This window comes from Rousettus aegyptiacus, unplaced genomic scaffold, assembly GCF_014176215.1.
Source record: "Rousettus aegyptiacus isolate mRouAeg1 unplaced genomic scaffold, mRouAeg1.p scaffold_m13_p_10, whole genome shotgun sequence".
Taxonomy (NCBI): Eukaryota; Metazoa; Chordata; class Mammalia; order Chiroptera; family Pteropodidae; genus Rousettus; species Rousettus aegyptiacus.
The window spans coordinates 67,368,917-67,394,461 of NW_023416285.1; the positions used below are offsets into that span (position 1 = coordinate 67,368,917).

The 25,545-nt window shown below is 34.6% G+C and overlaps 1 protein-coding gene and 1 pseudogene across 1 annotated transcript; both read left to right on the top strand.

Annotated features, from left to right (window-relative positions):
• Nucleotides 1–5,128: 5,128 nt before the first annotated feature.
• On the top strand, nucleotides 5,129–5,247 carry LOC118608744 (annotated as a pseudogene).
• Nucleotides 5,248–7,004: 1,757 nt separating this feature from the next.
• COMMD8 (COMM domain containing 8) lies at nucleotides 7,005–18,706 on the top strand. The gene is made up of 5 exons (XM_016161180.2): nucleotides 7,005–7,137; nucleotides 10,361–10,516; nucleotides 14,222–14,374; nucleotides 16,743–16,898; nucleotides 17,973–18,706. The coding sequence occupies exons 1-5, from the start codon at nucleotides 7,072–7,074 to the stop codon at nucleotides 17,991–17,993; spliced, it is 552 nt and encodes a 183-aa protein (XP_016016666.2). The 5' UTR covers nucleotides 7,005–7,071; the 3' UTR covers nucleotides 17,994–18,706.
• Nucleotides 18,707–25,545: the final 6,839 nt, after the last annotated feature.

Here is a 25,545-nt window from a genome sequence, read left to right on the forward strand (position 1 = left end):
TAGTTGAGATTTGAAGGGAAAATCTAGAAAATATCCTAACGATTGCCTTTGTTGATCAGACAGGCAGAATTGAGCGACAGAAAAGAATGCTGGCTAGACGCTCAAGTAACTGTCTCCTTTGCTGTACCTAGAACCACTTCTTCAGGCACATGCTAGCATTGACTATTCCTCTGAAAATTATTATTGCTTATGTCTACCCAGGGTATAATGTTTAATGTTCAGATTAACCTGGGCCATTTGTCATCTAGGAGACTCATTTACTGAACCCACAATGAGTACAGAGCAAGACAAATATTTATTTCTCAGTTTATCAAAATGTTGTTTCTTAAAACTTTTATGTGTTTAACATTTCATAAATCAAATTTTATTTCAAATGCCCTAGAGGAGTTTATCATTAAAGTAGCTGATAATGAATCCTTTTACAGTGCTAAATTTTGTTATGTTTCTTTTTTTTAAAGAGATAACTAATGATGGGAAGTGTGCTCTACAGACCTGCTAGGTTCTGAGCGGTCCTTCACCTGGTCCCTCACTAGGTTATTAACGTTTGCATAAAATCCATTTGCTGTCATTGGCATAGGGCTTTTATGAGAATTATGAAAAATATTTTGAGTGTGTGTACTCCATTAAACCATGTTTTACAGATTCTAAAATAGCTTATATTATCTTTTTATGTGCTCTAAATTTGCATAATTTAATCTATGCTAAAATTTCTTTGATTAAAAAAATCTTTCTTCACATAAAAAAGATTAGAATAAAATGGATTTAACAAAACTGAATTTATAAAAGTGTCTGTTTCATCTGTGGATTTTAAAAACTTACTATCTAGAGCATACATTATAACTTCCACTCATCATTTTCATTACATTCCAATTTTAGTATATGTGCTGCCGAAGTGAGCACTTTCCTTACATTCCAGCATATCAAGTGGGTAACTATAGAAGGAAGTCAAGATATAATTAGCCTTATCGAATTTTGTTCTAAATGACTTTGTTGGGATAGTCAGAGTCTGGCTTGGACCTGACCACTGGTGGTTTATATCCTGAGAGCTTCAATTTCTTCTTCTGTAAAAGGAAGTGAGATTAGATACCTTCTGAGGTTATTTTGGCTTCAAACACTGTAATTATTTGAGTTCTAGTTTTGTCTTGCTCTGCTCTATAATTTCGCAAAAATGCCAACAGAAGAATATCTTAGAAAAATCTACCTGCTTTGCTTTGAATCTGAATATTTCTCATAATAGTACATATTGGACATTTCTTTTTTCTTGGCATCGAATTTTGATTTAAAAATTTGCTCACTTGTGGATATATTGTGACACTGGGTATTATTATCTGTCCTTTTGTTTTATGTGATTCCTTGCAACTAAATTGCTATGCTCACCCTTTCTGCCTATGGATATTCAAATCCTTCCAAATCCTGCTTATTCTTTTACCAGGATGACTCCAATCACCCTTGATAGTGAGCTCCCCTCCATCTGAACTAGCTTGGACCTGTCATGGGACCTCTGCTTTTACTTTCGTTTTGTTTTGGAAATTTAAAAGATCTAGAAAAGTATAAAGAACATAAAGCAAATTTATAGTATCCTACCATTCAGAATTAACTGCAGTTACCATTTTGGATTATGTTCCTCCAATCTCTTGTTTCTTTAAGAAAATGTTATATATGTCACTAAAGTCTCTTTCAACACTACTCTAAGTCACATTTCCAGAAGCTGCATGTATATGTTGTGTAACCTTCCAGGTCCTTAAAAAATACATGCGTGCATGTGTGTGTGTGTGTGTGTGTGTGTGTATAAGCATTTTTTTTTTAACTAACGTACATTGTGGTAATGGTTACGTAACTGTACACATTTAGGAAACTCTACTAAACTGTACTTGGAGGATTTTATGTTGTGGAAATTACCGAACTATTCAAAAAACAAGTGTAGTACATTTAAAGTGAAAAAGCATTATCACTCAAAACATTCCCTGGGGTGACTGTAATGTGCTATCTTGATTAAGAACCACTGACTGAAATCCTAAAAGCTCACAGATGTGGAGCCTTTCAGTACAATGATTTAAAAAGGTGGCAACTGAGAAAAGGGAGGTCTTACATGCACAGAACCTTCATCAGAGAGACTAATTGAGCACTTGACATGCCATTAGAAAAGACTGTCAACCCCTGAGGATATTGTCTAGATTACAGTGCTTTACGTCTAAGGTCCAAAATTGCAGTTCACTCAAGGATTTCACTTTAACAGAGCAATTACAGAGCTTTTAAGATACTGTATTTTTTAGTGCTACACTGAAATAACTGTTATGTGCGATCTCTACTGCCCTAAGTCAAAATGTCTATTTGTTTCAAAGATTTCATTAACCGAGAACTCAAATGGATTAAGCTACAAGAATATTTTTGATAAAGAAAACATGGAATAAGGAGGTGTTAAAAGCATTTCTTAATTAAAAGCTCAGAAAGAAAGGCAATAGCCTTCCGTGTATTACATTCACCAGAATGAAACAAGACATTTATCCAGCTTTCTAAGAAACTGTTTTTCTAAGCAGCCAAAATATCTGAGTTTATACAGACAAGATTAAATCCAAAACCTCTAGAATCTTTACAAATTAGCTATTTACAACTTCTTTCAATGTAATAAAACCAATGCCAATATAACATTTAAAATTTTCTTTTAATGGTTATAAGATAATAAACTTATTCAAACTTAAAGGCCCTTTTCTCTCAACAATTTAAACAGGAGTAATTTTACATAGATTGCAATGAGAATATCTAAGCACATCTTATTGCAACATATCTAATTAAGGTGAAGGAATTAGTCAACTTCAAGTCATAAGATAATGTGAAAAGCAAGTTTGAACTGAGAAAACAGATGTGGAACACTACACACAACTTCCTTTAATATAGGATGTCATAAACTCTGAATAATGAATTCCTCAAACATTTGTCAGACATTGTAATTACTGACACTAATATCAGTCCATGGATAAAAGGAGTGAGCCCCAGAATTTAGGGACAAAAGAAAGTTACTTGTAATTTACTGGTAAGACAACCACAATGATAGAGAATATAAATTCTCAGAGTAACTCTGTGGAACAGAAGTGTTTCTTAAATCTTGGACAATAGTCTACTTGAAGCAATTGTAAGCGCGTGGCATCAGGTAAGAAAGAGTAAAAAAAACCCAAAGTTTTTTCTTCATAGTTGAGATGAAAGGATGTTTTGCTCTTTCATTACCTAAAAATATCCCTGGAATGTAAAAGGATGTTTAGTTTATCCCAATTTGAAGGAAACATATTTTAGATCTATTATTAAAGTAGTTAACCTACTCTGACCAATACAGAAAGTGGTATGAGGGGTACAAAGCTGCTGAAACATAACCTAAAACATGTAGTTAGTTTAGTGGCCAGCAGCAGGCTGAAAGTGAGGATTCACGTTATGCAGTGCCTTGGATAATTTAAAGCCAGAATCCAGGCTAAGGCTGTAGTTCTATGCAATAAGATTGGAAAATAAATTCCTATCAGTGTACATTGATTGTTATTTGTTGTATTTAGCAAAATATTGAAAGAAGAGAATGAGTTCAGGTAAGACTTAAAGCAAAATCAAGGTGTTGGCAGGTTGGGTTCCCTCTAAGGGCTGAGAAAAGGATCTGTTCCAGGTTTCTCTCTTGACTAGGAATATCAAACCATCTCTCTATGCCTCTTCATATTGCCTTCTCTCTATGTGTCTCTCTGTGTTCAAATTTCCCCTTTTCACTAGTCATACTAGATTATGGCACACTCTAATAACCTCACCTTAACACAATTACCTCTATAAAGACCTTATCTCCAAAAAATGTTACATTCTGAGGTACTGGGGCTTGGACGTCAACATATGAATTTAGGGGGACACAACCTGTAACAGAGAACACAGATATCAGGAGACAAATAGCAGTCTCTGCCACAAGGCCCAGATTATGAAATCTCTCATCCTGTGCCTGAATAATTGGCAGAATCCATCTCTCCCTGCTCAATTATTTATGGGACTTCATAGGGATGAATACATTCCATTTCTCTCTTTAGCTTTTCTTATCCAGGCAACTCACCAGACCCTTTAGCATGGGTGTGTGTATATGTATGTGAATCTGTCTCACATTGTTCCCAGGATTCCACATTACCTGTGCCCAAGTAGTACTGCTACTGGTTAAAAATAACAATTAACCTTTACTATGAGGAAACTACATTCTAAGTGCTATGATAAACACATTGTATGCATTATTCCATTTGAACTTCACAACTTTAATAGGTGGGTGGTAATTTCATCCTCATCTTCAATAGAAAAAAAACTGAGGCACAGATTATTTACCCAAGGTCATGTGGCTGGTAAGTGGCAGAGATACAATCAGAATGCAGGTCTGTCTGACTCTGCAACCTGTGCTCTTAACCAGTATACTATATTGTTCCTTGCAAGTTTTCACTAATGTAGCAGCTATAGTTTATGGCTCAGTCTCTCAGGGCCTAAAATCTCAAGATGGCTCAGAGAACACATGTTTTACCTTCTCCTACAGTCTGGATTTTACTTCTATACCTTTCTCTCTTACAAAAGCATACAACCTACCATCATGTTCTGTAGATCTTAGCTTCAAAATATATTTTGAGTCTTTTCCATTTGTACCTGATTCCCACTTCCACCACCCATCATTTAAGCCCCTAGAATATTATGATCTGTGGTTGTAAATTAGGGCATATTAAATTTAATACCTATAATAGTTAGGATTAGTCTGGAACATCCTCCAAACTGGTTCTCCCAATTTCACTCTTGCCCCTGAGATCTGGTTTTCTAAAGGAAATCCGTTTTCCAGAGTATAACCATTTAATAACGCAAACTAGTTCATGTCAATTTGCTAATTAAAATTCCTGCCTAATTTTCTGACATCTCTACCTCTCCTGCCTTGTCTACTAGAGTTCAACTACACAAGCCTTCGACTATTAGTCTGTTAAAGAATGAGTAAATGAATGATTCCCCCAAGGCATGGTAGACTAAATTCCCATTTCCTTTCAGCCCAGAATGAAAAAAAAAAATCAAATTCCGAAGAAAAGAGTAAATTCTTTTTGGTACCCAGTGCTGCTTGAAAGAAAAATCAGTGCCTAATTCTGTGTCCTCTATCTATGGCTATGCCACCATGAACAAGCCCAATCCCATCTGATCTCGGAAGCTAAGCAGGGTTGGGCCTGGTTAGTACTTGAATGGGAGACCACCTAGGAAGACCAGGTGCTGTAGGTGTAAAAAATTAAAAAAAAATAAGGGATTGTAAACTGACAAGGTCCTTGCAATCTGTGAGGTCGACCAAGAGTTGCCTTGCCTAAAAAGTGAAATAATTATAATTTTTTTTTTATAACTGTGTCCTCAGACTAAATTCTGTGCCTTGCTTACTGAGCCTATTTGCATTATTTAGTAATCTGACATATGGCCTTAGGTAAGTCTTATTACCTTAGAATCTCTTTCTGTCCTCATTAGGGCTGGTGAAATATATATACTGAGACCACCAGTTCCAGACTCAGACCAGTGATTTTGCAACTTCTACCTACATGACCTTAGACAAGGTCACTATCACTTTGCCAAGCTTGTTTCCTCATCTTTAAAGTTGGGATAATACCCACCACACAAGGTTGTAGTGAGGATTAATGAAATAAAATATATAATTTTTTTGACATATAGTAGATGCTTGATAAATATTTTTATTCCAACTACTACAATGTATAAAAGTTAGTTTTTTTTTTTTTTCTTAGAAAACAGAAACTCTACCTTCGGTAGACTTACTGACAGACATTTATTAGGTAGTTTTCCAGATTCTTTCTCATTAACTATTACTTGGGGAGTATGCACAAAGACAAAATGTCTGAAGACAATTGTTTCAGTTGGGACAATCAGAGCTGTACGTAACTACGTATATTAAGAAGTAGAAAGTGATAAATATTTTAAGTGAGGGACAGCTATGAAAATTCAGAGGGAGACATTGCTTTCACCTCCAAGACGTGGGACACAGAGTAGAGAAAGGGTATTTGAGCTAAGACTTGAAGGATGTCACTAATTAAAAATTCTTCTCAGCAGATCCTACAGACTAAAATAAATACTTTCTCTTCTGTAGTATGCTTTATCACTTTGCACCACTTGAAAACACTTAATTTATATTAGATTGTTAATTCTTGTTTTTGTCTCGTATGTAATATGCATTTCTGGATGGCAGGGACTGTCGTACCACCGCTGAATTCTCCAGCACCTGATTAAAGGAATAGTTGCAATAACTAGAGAAATGACAGAAAGGCTGATTGAGTTTTAGGTTTAGTCCAACACTGAGTGTGGCTCTAGAGTCTGACTGATTTTAATTTTAGGCTGCGCCTCTTAGTTTGGGTAACTGACTTTTAGGGTTGACAGATAAAATGCAGGACACCCAGTTAAAATTGAATTTCAGATAAACGGTGAATTATTTTTGTAAGTATGCCCTATGCAATCAATAAGGCACACTTATAACAAAAGATTATTCATTGTTTATCTGAAATATCATATTTAACTGAGTGTCCCCTATTTTCACTTGCTAAATCTGAAAACCCTAGTAACTTCTTTGATCATATCTGTTACTTGGAATGAGGAAGAAAATAGTGCTTTCTTGGAGAATCTATATAAAGAATCTCGCGCACGGTAAACCCTCTCAGTTCACCTTCCAAATCAGGATTCTTTGGTAAGAGACATGTCAAACCTCTGAGACAATGACTCCTGGTGCACCCCAAACTATGGTTACCCTTATTAGAAGTCCTTATAAAGAGTGCAGGAAAAGTTGAATAGAACTCTGAACAAAGTTGCAAACTGCTTCGAGAGATCTGCAAATCTGCTTTCAAGGTAATAACACAAGGGTGTTCAATCAATGTTGCACCAGGTAGAAAAGGATCTTGCAGGGAAAACGGTGGCTGTATTTCTGCGCACGCGCACAAGAGCTCCTGCAGCTCTACGTCTGTCCCCGCCCCACCGGAGAGAGTCACGTGGGGGACCCACACACTTGAGGAGCGACTGGGCCTAGTCATGTGACCCAGGCTCCAGCTTCGTCCAGGGATGGAGCCGGAAGAGGGGACACCCTTGTGGCGGCTGCAGAAGCTTCCAGCCGAGCTGGGCCTGCAGGTGAGGAGAGCGCAGGTGGCGGCAGCGCGGGGCGAGGGGCTCTGGATCGCCCCGCGTGCGAGTCAGGCCCTGTCCGCCGAGACGCCTTCGCAGGGCTGGCTCCGGTCGCCCGTGGAGGGGAGAGGGAAGGGTGTGATTTCGTGTGGCCGGTCTCCGGCTTCCTCTAAAGAGCTGAGGAGGCCGAGACTTGGGGCGCCACATCCGCACTCTAGCTTGGAGTTGCCCTTCGAGGGGCTTTGTGCGCACACTCTGCGGGACCGCACCCGCTCGCTGGTGGAGTTGACCCGTCAGCTCCCTGGCTTGGCCCGGGACCCAGTGACTCTGGGCTGGGGTGTGGAGCTGCTACATAGTCTTTGAAAGCTTACAGTGCCAAGTAGGGAGTTTGCAACTTCTCACATAAGTTTCTTTCATTCATTCATCACGTACCTTCCGAAAACTCCCTGTGCACCGTGCTAGGTGCTGAGGAGACTTTGGTGACCTAGAAAGCATACTTGGCCCCCTGAAGGGCGACCCAGAGAGAGAGAGAGACCGAGAGAGAGAGAGAGAGAGAGAGAGAGAGAGAGAGACAGACAGACAGACAGACAGACAGACAGAAAAGGTAAGTACTACCATAAGTACTACCAACAACTGGGCGACTTGCTTTGGGTAGGGTGGTCCATGGTGGCCTTTCCCTCAGGTGATATACGTTGGCACCTCCAATCTAGTAAGAACTTGGCTCGTGAGGACCTGGAAAAAGCCTCATTCATTCTTTCAGCCGACTTTTTGTTCAAGTCTACCCTGTGCTAAGTGCCCTAGTGGAATAAGGTAAAATAGTAAATGAGATGCAGCCTATGCCCTGGTGGAGCTTGCTGTCTAGTAAGGAAACCAAACTGAGTTCTCCAGTGATGAGCTTGCGGAAGGGGCAGCAACCTGGATTTAAAGGGAGCAAGGGAAGGTTTTCCAGAGCAGGAACATCTAGATTTCTAGGTTGAGTCTTGAAGGATGAGTAGGGACCAGAAAGGCCAGAGGGGAGAGAATGTTTCAGGCAGAGGAATAGCAGCTACCAAGGTGAGAAGAAGAAAGGCAGCCTCCCCCATTCCCACCCTCCCTACCCCTGGGGGGTTCCAGGACCTGCTATAGTTCTTAGAGGCTGAAAATGGGAGTAACAGGCAGAACTGGGAGACTAGGGCTGGACAAGCGAGCAGGAATCGGGTGGCTCCAGTCTTTACGCTATGCTCCTGTGTTTAGCCTTACAACCAAAAGCACTGGCAGTTTATAAAATATTGTTTTTGGCAGCAGCAACATTTTAGTGACTTTGAAAGATGAGAGAAACGTGGAGAAGTACAAAAACTGTAAAAGGAAAAAAAAAACCCAATGGTTGCTATAAGAGGAAAATCTGACTGAGAAGTGTTCCCTCCCTTGAACTTTCAAGCAAAAAAACTTAATGCTCCAAATATTAGACCTGAGGGAAATTTGTCAACCCATGAAAGAAAACAATATATGCAAAATTCAGCTTCAGCATTAGCTCTGGGAACTGTAGTTCTGTTTGCCTTCTGACTTAACACTACTTACTAACACTTTGATTGTAATTAATATGTTAATATGTTTACTCCCACCATCTCTATCCCCAAACAATTCAGGCCATGTGAAGTTATCCTTGAACACAACTTCTTAACTGGTCTTCTTGCCTCTAGTCTCTATCTTACTCTGAACTCCTTCAGGGTAAATACTTGTTTTATATCCACAATTCTTGAGAGTTGTTTCTGGCCCAATGTGGGTTCTTAAATCAGTGTTTGTCGAGGGAAGGAATCAATTAATATACATAAAACTAACTTTATCATTGGGGCAGTCATCTGGATCCCAAGCATTGGTAGGCAGGCCTTTAGTGTCAATGATTGACAGCTTTGCTTAAGTCCCAATTCTTTTCCATTTACAGTGGATGAAGGGTGGGGATGAGTGCTTAGTGTACATAATGTGATAGAGGGGTATGTTGGGCAGCTTTTATAAGTCCCCAAGTTTGACCATCCATCTTCCTTTGTTCCATTTGCAATGGGAAAGTTTGGGCAGGGTAGGAGGGAATTAACTTAATTTCTACCAGGATCAAGAAAGCCATCTTAACTCTCTTCTATGATTTTACAAATGAGGAAATTCATACAGTGCTTTATCCATCATTTGGAAGTGGGGTCATCAGTTGCTCGTCTTTGTTCTGATATGTGTGGTGTTATAGAGAAGGAATTATCACTTAAAATGAGTGGAATATGATCCAGGGGAATAGAGTTGGAAGACTCACTGCTTCAATGTGTTTCCAAGTTATTTGGCTTGGTTCTTACAAGACATAAATATCCCCTAAGAAACCATGATAATCATTTGCCTTGAATAGGGCTGACATAGTAGGTACTAAGTTAATAATATGTTAAAGACATGGAATGTAGTAGTAGGAACAGTGATAATAAATAATAATAAGAAGAATGATAACAATGGCTAGCAATGTTTAAGTGTTCTGTACAAGCTAGCAATGTGCCGAGTGATCTGCATGTATTTTTATTTGATACTTAAAACAACATTATGGAGATATATATTATCCTCATTTTACACACGAGGAAACAGAAGCACAGAACATTTTAATAACTTGATAAAACTAAGTAAGTAGTGGAACTAGGATTCAAACTAGCCAGTTGCATTCTGAAATACACAATCTTAATTACTATGTTGAGTTGTATGTGTCTTAGGATTCCTATTGCTGATATTAAGGTAGGATAGAGAAAAAGGAAGGTAAAAACAAAAGAAGAGAAAGATACTGAAGAGACCAAAAGAAGTAATATGAATGTTGTGAAAAATGGAGAAAAGGAAAATATAGTTTGTAGATCTACAGTAAAAGACTTTGATTTAAGAGTCATACTTTTATTTTTTATTTTTTGGTTCTTGGTATAAGTATGATGCCTAAGGTCTCCAAGACGAAACTGTTATACTTACCATCTTCCTTTCAGGAACATTAGAAAAACAACAGTGTATCTATAAAATTATTTTAGCTTCTGAACATGGACAAAATTATAGAAATTCTGGTTTTTTTTGGTAAAGATCTAACTTTTAGTTAATAAAATAATGTTAAAAATAGTTGCATTTCCACCTTAGCTGCTCTTGCAGATAACATGAACTTCTCTCAACATTTGTTTGCTACAGGATGGTAAATCTGTTATATAATTTTACTCATAATTACATTTCTTTCCTTTTTTTTTCTCTCTAGCTTCTTCACAAAATAATCGATGGCATCTGTGGCCGAACTTATCCTCTCTACCAAGATTATCAGAGTGTTTGGGATTCAGCAGAATGGGTACATGTTCTAGAAGATATTACCAAGTTTTTCAAAGCTGTAGTTGGTAAAAGTTTATCTGATGAAGAGGTAACTATACTCTACACTTCTATATCTTATAATAGATAATAAATAAATAAATAATTTAGAGTTCAGATTTTTTATTGAGTTGGTCTTTAGGGCACTATATAATACAAGGGCCATCATTACTAAGTATATATTATATAACAAAGACATCATCATTTAAGTATAAAATTTGTGGAAGTTTGAGTTTTTGTAGTTTTGTTTTTGGTTGTTTGTATTTTTTAAATTGTGGAATATTTAAATCATATAGAAGAAAACAAAAGTTAAATAGCAACACCTATATTTCCATTACCATAATCAAACAGGTGTTAACATTTTAATTTATGTATTTCAGTTTTGTTTGTTTTAGAAATAAGGCATTACAAATATACCTAAATATCACCAGAGTATGTCATTTTTTTCCTGGATATCACCACTCGTTAAGTTGATGTGCATGTTTTATATTCTATATTGTATGTCTTTCATCTTTAAGCAATGTACGCAGTTATTTGAGTTGTTTAACTGTGTAACATGTATTCATTCTTAATTTTTTAATGCAACATTGTGTTTTAGATTTATGAATATTGATAAATGTAGATCTAGTTTATGTATTTTAACCCCTTATAGTATTTGATGATAGGAATTAGTAGGACTTATTTTTCTGTCTCTCTTCTGATGAACAGTTAGGTTGTTGCCTCTTTCATTTTTACTAATAATGCTTGCTGCAAACATTTGTGTGTCTTTGAACACACATGGGCCAACTTTTCTAGGATAAACAATTGAAGTGAAATTGCAGGGTCATGAGGTATCGTCCCATTTAATTGCTTTAGTACTTTTGTTGAAAAGCATTTGGACGTGCATGTTGTGTAGGATGCCCACTTTTAAAAAAAATGGAGTTATGTATGTTTGTAATTTTGACGTGGGTAATATTCTGGATGTGAGTTCTTTGTCAGATATATGTATTTTAAATATCTTCTACTTTGTTGCTTGCTTTTTCACTCGCAGCGGTGTCTTCTCGTGAACAAAAGCACTAAATTTTAATCAAGTCCATTTTGTCAATGATTCTTTCCATGGTTAGTGGTATTAATGCTCTGTTTAAGAAATATATGTGCCAAAGTCATGACGATGTTTCTGTATATTATCTTGTAGAAGCTTGATTGTTTTAGCTGTCACATTTATGTTACTGATGCATTTTGAATTAATCTTTGTGTACGAAGTAGGGGTCAAATACAAATTTTTCACATTAATTCCACTTTACCTAGCACCGTTTATCTAAATGACCATCTTTGCCTCATAGAATAACTGTGCAGCCTATGTTGTAAATCAAGTGGCCATATATGGATGATTTTGTATCTGGACTCTTTATTCTACTCTATTAGTCTATTTGTCTATATTTGCCAACAACACTGTCTTAATAACTGTAAAATTAAAGCTACATTATATTGTTTTGATATCTAATAGTAGATGATCTTCAACCTTGTACTTCTTCAAGATTGGCTTGATTATTCTAGCTCCTCTTAATTTTCATGTATATGATAAAATGAGCTTGTCAATTTTAACCAAAAAAAAAAAAAACTATTGGAATATTGATGGGAGTGTTAATCAGCTTGGGCTATCATAATAAAATACCATAGACTGGGTAGCTTAAACAATGGGAATTAATTTCTCACAGTTCTAGAGGCTAGGGCATCTAAGATCAAAGTGCTAACTGTTTTGGTTCCCTGGTGGGGGCTTTTTTCCCTCACTGCAGATGGTTTTCTTCTTGCTGTGTCCTCACATGGCCAGGGGAAAGAGACAAAACAAATTCTGGTATCTCTTATAAGGGTACTGATCCCATTGAGAGGGCTCCACCCTTATGACCTCATCTAAACCTAATTACCTTTTAAAGGCCCCATTTCCGAATATCACTTTGGAGGTTAGGGTTTTAACAAAATGAATTTTGAGGGGGCACACCTAAGTCCATAGCATGAGTATTGCAATAAATCTCTGGATCATTTGGAGGAGAATTGGCATCAACAATATTGAGCCTTCTTACCTATGAACATGGTATAACCTTCCATTTATTTAGATTAGCTTCAGTTTCTCTCTACTATTTTGTGGTTTTCAGTGTAGAGGTCTTGCAAATATTTTGTTAGATTTATTTCCAAGTAACTGATGTTGCTGATGTTCTTTAATTTTGTTCTCCAATTGTTTATTGCTAGTATGTAGCAACAAAGTTGATTTTTGTATACTTATTCTGTATCCAACATTTTTTCTAAATGTATTTATTATATCCAATGGTTTATAAATTTTAAAAAATTTGTATACAATTATTTTCTTTTTAAATTTTAATACCTTTTATTTCTTTTTCTTCCAACACTGCACTTGCTAATGCCATCAGGACAGTGTTGAAAAACAAGAAAGTAGTGCCTCCTTATTCCTAACCCTAGGGAGAATGTGTTCACTACTTCACTGTTAGTATGTTAACTGTGTGCTTGTATAGATATCCATTATCAGTTTAAAGACGCTTCCTACATCTCCTACTTTGCTCTTTGCTGAGAATTATTATTATAATGGATATTGAACTTTATTAAATGCTTATTTCCTGAATTTATTATTTCTCACCTTAATTAATGGGTGCATTGCATTAATTTTTTAATGTCAAACTCACCTACATTGCCAGTAAAAGCAAAATGAAACACAACCCTGCTTGGTCATGATGTATTATCATTTTTTATGTTTTTTTTTTTTTTACTTGATTTGCCAGTATTTTGCCTAGAACTTATTTCATCTGAATTTGAGTGATACTGGCCCATGAGTTTTCTTTCCTATAATGTGTTCATCAGGGTATGAAATTTTATTCTGGTCTCATGGAATGAATTAGGAAGTAAATTTTTCTATTCCTTTTCTCTGGAAGAGTTTATACATGGTTGTCTTTATTTCTTTTTTCACCTAGTACTGTGTTATCATGTTGCTTAATTTTCAAATATTTGGACTTGTTTTTAATCAGTTATGATTAAATTACACAGTGGCCCAAAGATTTTGAAGGTATAATTCCAATCCTTTGTGATTTGCTACGTGGCTCAGCCTATGGTTCATTTTGGTGAACGTTCCATATACAAGTGAAAATAATATATATTCTACAGTTGTTGGGTGTTGTATTCTGTGTGTAGATTAGGTTAAGTAGAAAGAGTTTTTCAATTCTATGACTTTTTTTGTCACTATTGGTTACTGAGAGGTATTAGATTAATTTTTCATAATCCAAATGTGAAAGTAGAATCACTCATTTCTTTTTAGTTGTACCATTTTGCTGCTTTGTATATTTTGAAGCTGTTATTAAGTGCACACAAGTTTATGATTGTTATATATTTCTGTTGAGGAAACCTTTTGCCATTCTTCTCTGTTTCTTGTAATACTTCTTTCCTTAAAGGCTATATATGTTGTCTTATATATTAATATATTGATACCAGCTTTATTTTTTGAGCGGTCTCCAGATGTATTCACCTCCATGCTCTTCATAAGTCAGTGCTTTTCTTTCACTTTCTGTTTTGCAACAAAAATTTGTTAAAACCTCGTTTGCCGGTTATGCATTCTCATCTTGTTCTTTTCATAGTTACAGAAGTAGTTTTTTTTTCTTTTCATTTACTGCCATTTTAAAGGGTGTGTGAAAGGAAAGTGGAACTATGTATTTATATTTTAAACGGAAGAAGGTCCTTTCACTCATTTTCTAACCATTTCTTTTTATTTCCATAGATATCTCAGCAGTTGAATCAATTAAATTCATTTCATCAAGAAGCTATCATAAAATGCTTGAGAAGTAGGAAAGATGAAATCAAGCAGGCTCTGTTAGAAGAAATTGTTGATATTTCCTCTGCACAGCTACAGGATTTTGATTGGCAGTTAAAGGTGAGGATCTACTTATTTATGAGTATGTATGTTTTTTATTTCATTTTTTGAATAGAAAGATTCATTTTTTATGACGTTATACATCTAAAATTTCTTTTATTTTGAAAATTGTCCCCAAAAGGTATCAAAGATAATTGAAATTACTTATTTTTCATTAATTGGATATCAGTACACTATAAATATCCATGTACAATAACTTTATAATGATAATAAATTTAATCAACTAGAGTGTGAATCATTATATGTCATAAATAGCAGGTCTTATCTATTATATATTTGCCTTATATATAATATATGAGAGAAAAATATTTAATGTATAATTTTGGCCAGAAGTTTCTAGACCTTATAGCCTTCCCCAAATTGAAAAACGTGATTCTACTTCCAGGGGAAAATCTATAATGTGTTATTAAAACAGCATTTAAAAATATTTTGAAAAGAGAGTCTTGATCAATAGGGTTCATAAAGAACAATTTCAGGCCAAGTTTCTATCCCCTATAGGGTACCTACACGTAGATGAGGAGAAAAATACATTGTGGTTCTTGATTTTAGCATGGCCCTGAGTAAGGTGTCTCATATTATCTTTGTGGATAAAACAGCGAAAAATGCAGGAAAATAATTCAGTTATTTGGGTTCATAACTGGATAAATAACCAAAACCCAATGAATTTGTTTTAGCTGAGAAGGAGGTCTCTGTGATTGTGGTCTTAGCCCAGTCTTCTTCAACATTTTTATGAATGTTATGCTTATCAAATCTGAGGGTGACATAAAACTAGAGAATATATGTTTTGATAAAGTTAAAAATTTTAAATTATTTTAAAGCAGATTACAGTGGTGGACCGAATAAAGCAAAATAAAATAAGCCGAGATAACCTAAGTAGAAGATTTTTCATTTAAGTAAAGCCAACCATTACTATAGAAGATATGAAAAATATTTAGTTATTTTTATTTACCAAAGGGTAGCTTGAGTCAACAGTATGATTCAGTCTTATGTTTTGTTGGTAGAAATGCTGTTTTTCAAGCAAGAGTTCGTAGTTCTAATGTATTCTGTTTTCAACCATTAAATCTTTTTAGTTAATGTAATTAGTTTAATAGTCCTTTTAGTTCTGACTGCCAGACTTAGAGATAACTTAAACAAATTGGAGCCCAACCAGAAAAGAATGGCCAGGAACTTAAAATCATAGTACATGAAGTTGCTTTGAAACACTTGAGACCATGTACCTGGAGAGGAGACAACCTGGTAGAAATGTGAAAATTATCTTTAAAGGACTAAAAGTCATGTAGATGAAGGAATAGATATATGCTCTTTTGCATCTAGGGGTAGGACAAAGGTTAAAGTCTATAATTTACAATAAGATGGGTTTGAATTCAACCTAGGGAACTTTTTTTTTTAACAGCTATGAGTATCTGAAAATTATTTTCACCTCTTCTTGAGTTAACATGTTCTTTATCATTGGCGGTATTCAAGCATCAGCGGAGAAAACACTTATGAGAAATATTGCGGAGAGTTACCTGTAAAGTACGGAATTTAAAGGTGATACTTAAAATCTTGGACATGATGAGTCCTGTTTTTTAGTGAGAGAAAAGAAGAGATATGTGAGGATTTGATTCTATAATATATGTACCACAAGAGAGATCTTTTGAGGTTTGCTGTTAGGGAAAGAGTCCCTTACCATTGCCCAAGATAAATTTTCAAGTGGCAGCTCTCCAAAGATTCAGCTGTCTTGGGGCTGTTCTGGCTCAGATTCCAGAAAAATTGAGTTTCACTTTGCCATGTGGCAATGAAGCCGTGGTGCTTGTTTCAAAAATATTAGTATCATGAGTATTTGATTCTTTTATTTCCTCTGGGATACTCTCTTTAGACAGAATAGAAAATGAGGTAAATGTGTCAAGTGTTTTTGTTGAGTAGCTCTAATTGCAGATGACATCTTGATAATAGTTATCAATAGTTAAGTAGAGTTAGCTGATCATGATTTAAGTATCTTTATTTCTGAGTTTGCTGGTATTTTTAGTTGTATCTTTGTATGTGGTTTTTTATCCTCTTGGTATCTTCAAGAATTCTGTTTCTTGATGCATTGGACCCATTAGATGCATATGTACTTCCCAGCCATAACTCTGCTCTAGATTTCTACTTCTGCCACAATGTGCTGACTGGCTGTCTTTCTATCCTAACCTATGTCCTCTCTTTTATTCACTCTCTTTCCATTCTCTAAATATATGTTAGTTTGGCATGAGTTTAACTTTTTTATTTTCTCCGCCTTTCCCTATACTTTAGAGCAAACAAGTATTTTTTAAATGTATTATTCATAGGCTCTGATGCATATTTAATATATTTTAGTGCTTATTAATTACTGTTATCTCATTTTAAACAGCTTGCACTTTCTAGTGACAAGATTGCCACATTACAAATGCCACTTTTAAACCTTCATCTAGATGTAAAAGAAAATGGTGAAATCAAACCATATTCTGTTGAAATGAGTAAAGAAGAGCTGCAGAATTTAATAAATTCCTTGGAAGCAGCTAATAAGGTATTTATTTTAATTTTGTTGTATGATTTAAAATATTTAAGTTTTGATTAATATCATTAGAGCAATGTAAGAAACACTCATAGTTCTCTTTTAATATTTCTTTTGTTCTTTATATTTTATGTCAAGTAAAAAAAATACTTTGTTGATATGTTCTACATCTCTAGTTTGAGATATTAAATTAATTATAACTTGTAATTTTAATTACTTAGTTTTGAGCATAATTTATCAAGTAGTTATATTTGAAAGAATAGTAGTGCTGTTCTAATAGCTAGATTTGTTTTGCTCCAGTGCTCATTAATGATAAAAATTAATTTTTTACCTTGGGGCTCTGAAATTAGATGATTCTGAAGAGTTTTTGTGGTTAAAAATAGGATGATTTTGAAGAAAAGAGTTTCTTATTTAACTGGACAATAATAGTACATTTTTTTAGGTGCAGGAAAGAAAATATAGCTTGTAGATATTTGACAAAATCAGGTCAAGACAAGATAGAACTAATGAATGACTAAAAGCTTTACCTTTTCATGGGAATGGCTGAATAACAGTAACCATTTCTAGTGTTTAATTAATGAGAAAAATAATATTTAAATGGTAGAAACTACTGCTGTCAGGAAGAAATAAAATAATTACCTTTGTTACGTGTATTCCTTTGTTATCACTCAGCATTTTCTCTAGCAGTGAAGTTTCAGTGATTAAAGTCAGTTATTCTTGCCAACCTCTCGTGCCAGTGACCAATCTTCTTGACTTTTTCTTTTTTAAACCCTGGTGTACCACAGCTTCCCTCCATGTTCTGAAGTTAATCAGATATTCTGGTGCCTCGATGACTGCTCCAGTAACCATAATGGTTTGCCTTTGAATGGGGCTAAATATCTGAGGGGTATATGATAGACCTGGTGTAAATATGAAATGATTCTGAACCACAGATCCTGGCAGGCATGTGCCTGCTATCAGTTACTGTGCAGCGTATTTGTTATCAGTTCTCAAGGCACTTCTTCAGAGATTTCAAAGCATCTCTTTTAGCAGATATTGGCATCATTCTGGTATAAACTGATTCTCCCCCATGCTTTGTTTTTTAAGGTCGTCCTGCAGTTGAAATAACTGGAGATGATCAATGCCCACATTATCAGATTCCACTGCTACAACTGATATGACAGAGTGAATACTGTGTGTTCAGAAACCTGTGAGAAACTATTAAGGCAAGCTGAGAAAGCAGCAGTATTGAGATTACAAAGATAAAAATTATCAACTTCCCTAAAGAACAGGAAATTACATGGTTGACAGGAAATGCATAGAAAATGAAAGATAAAAGGCTATAATAGTGGTTTATATTTTCATAATGACTGTTCTGTTTCATTTATTAAATATTCGAGAAATCTTTATAGATATAGAGTTTTATTAAAAACTAAAAATAGGCTCTAAAGTAATGTAAACATACAAAGCACAAATATACTTGAATCTTTCTTAACAAAGTAAGTGAATAGCAAGGACGTGTATTATGAATACATATGACTAATTTGTGATATTTTTTAAAAATCACATTTAAAGAATGTATAAGCTGCATATGTAACTCAGGAGATTCCATATCTTTTTCATTTCAAAGGAAAGATTATAAAATGTAAAATTTCTTAGAGAAAGAAGCTCTTCAGACATGAACAAGAAAAAAATAACAATGTATGTGAACAGTTTTGAGTTATGAATTCTAGAAACTAAAATCTTATACTAGAACATGGGAAAAATGCAATAACATGGTTACTTTTGTATTTCTGTGTCCAATTGGGAGAGTATGCTCTGATTAAAAAGAATATATGTCATTGTGTAGTGTATGTATTATTATTTAAATATTAGCTAAGTCTACATATATATGTTCTTTTTTGTTTTAAACTCTTAATATTGAATTTGACAGTTTGGGATGTTAACAACTTTATTGGCAAACAGGTCATTTTTAATTTTAGTTAACTTTAAAAGCAAGCATTCTGAACAAATAAAAAATACCATTTTTATATATTGCTTTATTTCAGATGACTTTCTACATTACACAATAATACATAATTAATTGCTACCTGCTATTTGGAAGCTTCATCACCCATTAGATCATCAGACTGTTATTTGAGGCATTCAGAGCATTTATTACTATTCTTATCATTCAGATGATAGGCTTAGGGAGGTTAATAAATACCTGAGTGGAATCTAGTTGGTGCTACTCAAAATGTGTCTGTAGACTAATGCTAATCTATGAACTGTTTGTTATAGGTTAGTGATTAGATGAGGAGCCTGTGCCAGAATGTTCATCAATGTACTGCTTTCTTCACTGAGAAATTTTGGTTATGAAAAAAAAAAATGACAGTTGAGCTAAACAGTGTGCTTAGGGAGGTAGCGAATTTACCTTCTTGTGCAAGTTCCTAATGTCATTATGGACCAGTTTGTAGACCAGCACTTTAAACAGTACTGATCTAGGGTCCTTCTGAATTTCACTTCTCTGTATGGTACTTCCTCTGAGAAGGAAAAATTCCTGTTCTACTTTGGTCCCCCTCTCACCACATTATCACTACATTAGCATATTTAAACACTATTGAAATCTGACATACTATAAACTGCACATACTTAAAGTATGTAATCTGCTAAATATTCACATGCATACCCAAGAAAGCATCATCTCAGTCAAGATGGTGGACTCTTGAAAGCTTCCTATACCCTCGTAATCCCTGATCCTGCACCCTTTCCCCATAGATAACCCTTAATCTGCTTCCTGCTGCTAAAGATACAGATTCGGTAACATTTCCAAGAGATTAATATAAATGGAATCATACAATATGTACTTTTTATGTATATGTGATCAGGCTTCTTTCAGCATTATTTTGAGTTCATCCATGTTGTTGCATAGGGTTATAGTTTATGCCTTTTTATTGTTGAGAAGTATTCTGCTATAGACTTCTACCGTAACTAATGTATCTATTCATCTGTTCTTGGATATTTTGATGGTTTAAAATTTAGGGCTAGTACAACACACAGAATGCTGTTAACATTCTTGCATATGTGTTCGTATGGACGTATGCTTTCTTATGAATGGAATGAAATGGCTGGATCATCTGGTAGATCTATGATTATCTTTTCAAGAAACTGCCATACTGTTTTCCAAAGTGATTTTACCACTTTACATTCTATACCACAGTCTCCTTAACAACACAATACAGTCAGTTTTTTTAATTTCATCTATTCTAATAGGTGTGTAGTGGTATCTCATTGCTGTTTAATAATGACAAATGTCGGACATCATTTCATGTGCTTATTTGGCATCTGTATATCTTCTTTGGTGAAGTATCTGTTCGGATATGTTGCCCATTTTTAAATTGTATTGTTTTCTTATTGTTGAGTTTTAGGCATTCTTTACATATTGTGGATACAGTCTTTATCATATATATATATATTTATATATATATATACACACATCTATATATATGTCTTACAAGTATGTTTTTTCCCAAATCTATAATTTATCTTTTTTTTCCCCCTCTGTAAATAGACTTTATATTTTTAGAACAGTTTTAGATTTACCAAAAAATCGAGCAGACAGTACAGGAAGATCCCAGATCCTATATACCCCAGTCCAGTTCCTCCTATTATTAACATCTTCTATTAGTATGGTGAATTTATTATAATTAATGAACTAATATCAATATATTGTTTTTAACTAAATTCCGTAGTTTATTTAGACTTCCTAAAAGTTTTCACCTAATGTCCTTTTTCTGTCCCAGGGTTCCATGTTATATTTAGTTGTCATGCCTTTTTAGGCTTCTCTTGCTGTGATAATTTACCATACTTTCCTTGTTTTTAATGAGCTTGACACTTTTGAGGAGTGTGGGTAAGATATTTTGTAGGATGCCCTCTAATGGAAGTTAATGTTTTTCTCATGTTTAGACTGGGTGTATGAGTTTTGGAGCAGAAGATCACAGAGGTAAAGTGTGGATTTACATCATGTATCATGGGTACATACTATTAACAGGATTTATGATGACATTGACCTTGATCACTTGGCAGAGGTAGTGTTTGTCAGGTTTTTTTCACTGTGAAGTTACTCTTTATATTTCCTTTTTCCATACTCTATGTACCCTTTGGGAAGGAAGGCACTATATGTAGCCCATACTTAAGGAATGGGGAGTTGTGCTCCTCCTCCTTGAGATCAGAGTATCTACATAAATCTTTGGAATTCTTCTGTACAGATTTGTATCATTTCTCCTAGTAATTAATTTATTTAATTGTTTATTTAGTATGGACTCATGGATATTAATTTTATACTTTGGGTTATCATCCAATACTAACTTTATTACTCAAAATTTTTTTCAGCTTTGACCAGTTGGTTCCTTTTCTTTTGACATACCTTGGTTCACGGGGGTGGGTTTTATTTACTTTTATATTATTTCCTTAACTTTCTGGCAATACAAGGTGTTCCAGGCTTCTCTTTGTATTTCCTACTCAGTCCTAGAATCAGCCATCTCTCCAAGAAGTCCTGGTTCATTTTACTGAACAATAGAACCCAAGTTAGGTGTGTTTATTGCTACTGAAATGTCGCTTCTTTTAGGCCCTCTCCGCTAACAGAACAAAGAAATATATGCGTATAAACTAACCTGTTTACTAACCTGTTATATAAATATTTCTTTATATAACCATCTGTATTTATATTAAGCTACAAATGAGTTCATCTTGCTGTCTCCAACTCCAGTCCGTTATCACATGGATCATTCTAGCTTGCTACCCTTCCTAGCTATAAATTCATATTCCAGAGGTGATAAATCTGACTTCCACCATCTACCATCCATTTATTCAGTGGTTCAATTCCAGTGTATACACAGCACTATCTGAATTGTTAATCAGCACTCCTGTGGGAAATGACTTTACCTTTTGGGAGGTATTTATGGGCTGTTGCTTTTGCCTTTAGTCTTACAGACTGCAATCATTTCTGAAGTTACTTAGGTCAGTACTTTTTCCCACTGCTCCCTTCAGTGAGATTGTTTTATACACTTGTTAGATTGTTTACCTTCGTCTGTATTCCTTGCTGGGATCCCCCAACTTCTTAAATGACTTTTAAATTTGCATATATTAAGATTCACTCTATTTAACAGTGCTCAGTTTTGACAAATATCTTATGTCATGTATCCACTGTACAGAATAGTTCAGCACCTCCGAAATCCCCTCTGATTTACCTGCTTATCCCTTTCTACCTTCCTCTGAGCCTCAGACAACTAGTAATTTTTAAAATGTCTTTATGGTTTTGCCTTTTCCAGAATGTCAGATAATTGGGATTCTACTGGATTCTTTCACTTTGTGATATGCATTTCAGGTTTTTCCATGTGTTTTTGTGGCTTGGTAACTCATTTCTTTTTGATCTCTGAATAATATTTCATTGTATAAATGTACCACAGTTTTTCATTCTTTTGAAGGAAATTGGTTGTTTTTACTTTTTGTCAATTATGAATAAAGCTACTGTAAAACATTCACAGATAAATTTTTATGTAGACACAGGTTTTCAAATTAACTGGGTAATAAATACCTAGGTTTGTGATTGCTGGATCATATTGCATAATTAAGTTTAACTTTGTAAGAAATTGCCAATTTTTTTTAAAGTCGCTATACCACTTTGCATTCTTTAACTGTGGCAAAAAACACCTAACATAAAATCTACTCTCTTAACAAATTTTTAAATGTGCAGTACAGTATCGTTATCTATGTACACTGTCGTACAGCAGTTCTCTAGAACTTTTTCTTCTTGTATCACCGGAACTCTACCCATTGAACAGCAACTCCCCACTTCTCCCTCCCCAGTCCCTGGTAATCACCAGTCTGCTTTCTGCTTCATGTAAGTACGATCATGCAGCATTTGTCCTTCTATAACTAGCTTATTTCACTGTAATGTCCTCAAAGTTTCATCTGTGTTTAAACATATGATAGGATTTTTTTAAAGGGCTAAATAGTATTTCATTGTATGTATATACATTTTCTTTACCCACTAATCTATCAATGGACATTTAAGTTGTTTCCACTTCTTGGCCATTGCGATTAATGCTGCAATGAATATAAGAGTGCAGATATTTCTTCAAGATCCTGTTTTAAAATCTTCTGGATGAATACCTGGAAGTAGGACTCCTGGTAGTTTTAAGTTTCTGAGAAACCTCCATACTATTTTACATAGTGGCTCTACCACTTTACATTCCCACCAGTAGTGAACAGGGTTCCAATTTCTCCATATCCTTAGTTGATACATGACAACACAGATATACACCTACCTTATGTTAGCTTCTTATTACCTAGAATCGTTACAGCAAATCTTAAACATGCTACATATATGTTTGTACCTTTTCCAATTTAAATAAAACTGGATGGCCATTTATTTCTCCATCATATAACATAGCCTTCTGGAATTAGTAGCCAGTGTAGGATGTCTCTCAAATCCCTGAAAACTGAAGGCCAAGGCTTTACTGATTCCCAGTTATTTTTCTGGATGGATGTTAGTCATCCCTGTGACTCATATTGAAACGCTGTTCTAACCAAAAATTAAGGGATAAATGAGCTTCACACCTTTAATCTGTTAATTATTTTATTGCCAATATATTATGTCTGAGGGGGGAAAATAAATTTGGAGGTTGGAAGTTTTCAAATGAGGAAAGACTGACAAGTAGGCTAACTCTAATATTTACAGTGGAGATTTTTTTTTTTAATTTGACATCACACACCTCACAAATGGATGCTATGAAAATCTGTTTTAGGCATTTTTTAATACAGGAAGACTTCATTTCTCTTTTTCTAACATATAAAAACTTATATGTTCAAATTTTTGTAAGGTTTGTTATTTAAAGAATATATATGTATTTTTAGAAAAAGTCTAAGTGGTACAGAAATAAGCTCCTGGAAAAGTGCTGGTATGTTTTTCACCCCAATTGTTGGATAATACTACAAAGAAAGAATTTCTTTCAAATAAAGGGATTTCACTTAGTATTAAATCTTACAGTGAAAGTTCTCAATTAATAGATTAGAATTCTAAACATTTTAAGGATTATAAAAAGATATGCCTGATATCTTGCATGTTTTTAAAGAGTACAAAGTAAGCTTTTTATATGTAGGCATTTTTAAAAAAGTTTTATTTGTGTTTTAGGAATAAACAAGCTAACATGAATAGTACATATTTACAGCAATAAACTACATTTTAGAAGCTGCACAACGGCTTTTGTAGGTACCGCTGATGGTTTTTGACACAGCTTTCAAATATGTTTTTTTTCTTTCATTTGCTGCAACATTTAAAATCTTGTAGCTCAAAATAAAGAAAACAAACTTATTTTATAGCAAAACCACATCATTAACACAGCTACTGAGTGAACTACAGTCCTGTGACTGCTAGGGTATCTGTGAGTCCTGAAATTGAGAGCACAAGTGTGTCTTGTGTCCATACCTGATTGCATGTAAGTTGATTTTGCATTTTACAAGAATACATAATTACTCAATGAACATTTAAGAATACAAAAAAGGCCATGAAGGATAAAAAGTTCAGGAATCAGAGGTTACCAAAAAGTTTCTTACTCACTGGTTCACTGAGTGAAATCTATTTCTTCTTTCATGTGTATAAATCACAGTCTACAAGCTTCATGGATTTTGTCCACAGATAGGTTTTGAGACAGCAAAAGCATAACTTCACATACTTTAAGCACATGAAAAGGTATTAATGAAATGGCTAGAATATTTTAATCAAATTCCCAACAGAAAGGGTACAATCAAGCACACTGTATGAAAGTTTGATTTCAAATGTAAACAGCAACTACAGGAAATCACAAGTTTCATTAGACAGAACAATTTCAATCAGAAAATACAGCATATATTGATATAAAATAGAAACTTGAATTATAAAAGTAAGGAGCTCACCTTTGCTTGACATTTGTTAAACCTGTCTCAATTTATTAAAATTTCTATAGGTTTCCAGAAATACTCATTCTTGCCATTTAACTTTATTTGGGGTCTGGTAGATATATAAAAGTATTATCTGCTTATATAAGAAAGTAAATCCTTATGTAGAAAGAACAAAAGAACATTAAAGTGTTGTAATTTATGTTTCCTTGCAATTAAAAGAATTCTATTTGCTGAAAAATAAAGAAGGAAAAAGGGTTTATAAGAACTGTGTAATACCAATCAGCATATGGATTAGCTAAATCATATTTGGTAGTAGGGTAAATAGACAATGCAGCAAATTAAATAGTGGAGATTTAAAAACAATGAATAAAACATTTAACACTTTCTAACATATTTGGCGAGTTTGGTATAAGAAATTTCGAGAGGCAACGAAAGTTATGACTTCATTCTGTATATACGTAGCATCTGCTCTTGAAAGCCCCAGCTATTTAGTACAGGGTGCTAATGAATTAAAATAGCAGGAGACTGGTTTGGAAAGTTTACCTAATTTTTGTCTTTAATTAACTTTTAGGTGAGGTAGTAGCCAAAGAAGTGTTCCATTGCTGGCAGGATAGTAATTTTCTCATTCTGTAAGCTAATGAGTCCTGCTTTCCCAAACATCCTAAATGACTATAAAGATCTCTGCCTCAGTCTCTTTGGGTAAAGTTAAAAGTGTGAAATAACTATTCAGAGATGATAGAGAACCAAAAGAATTTTTCAA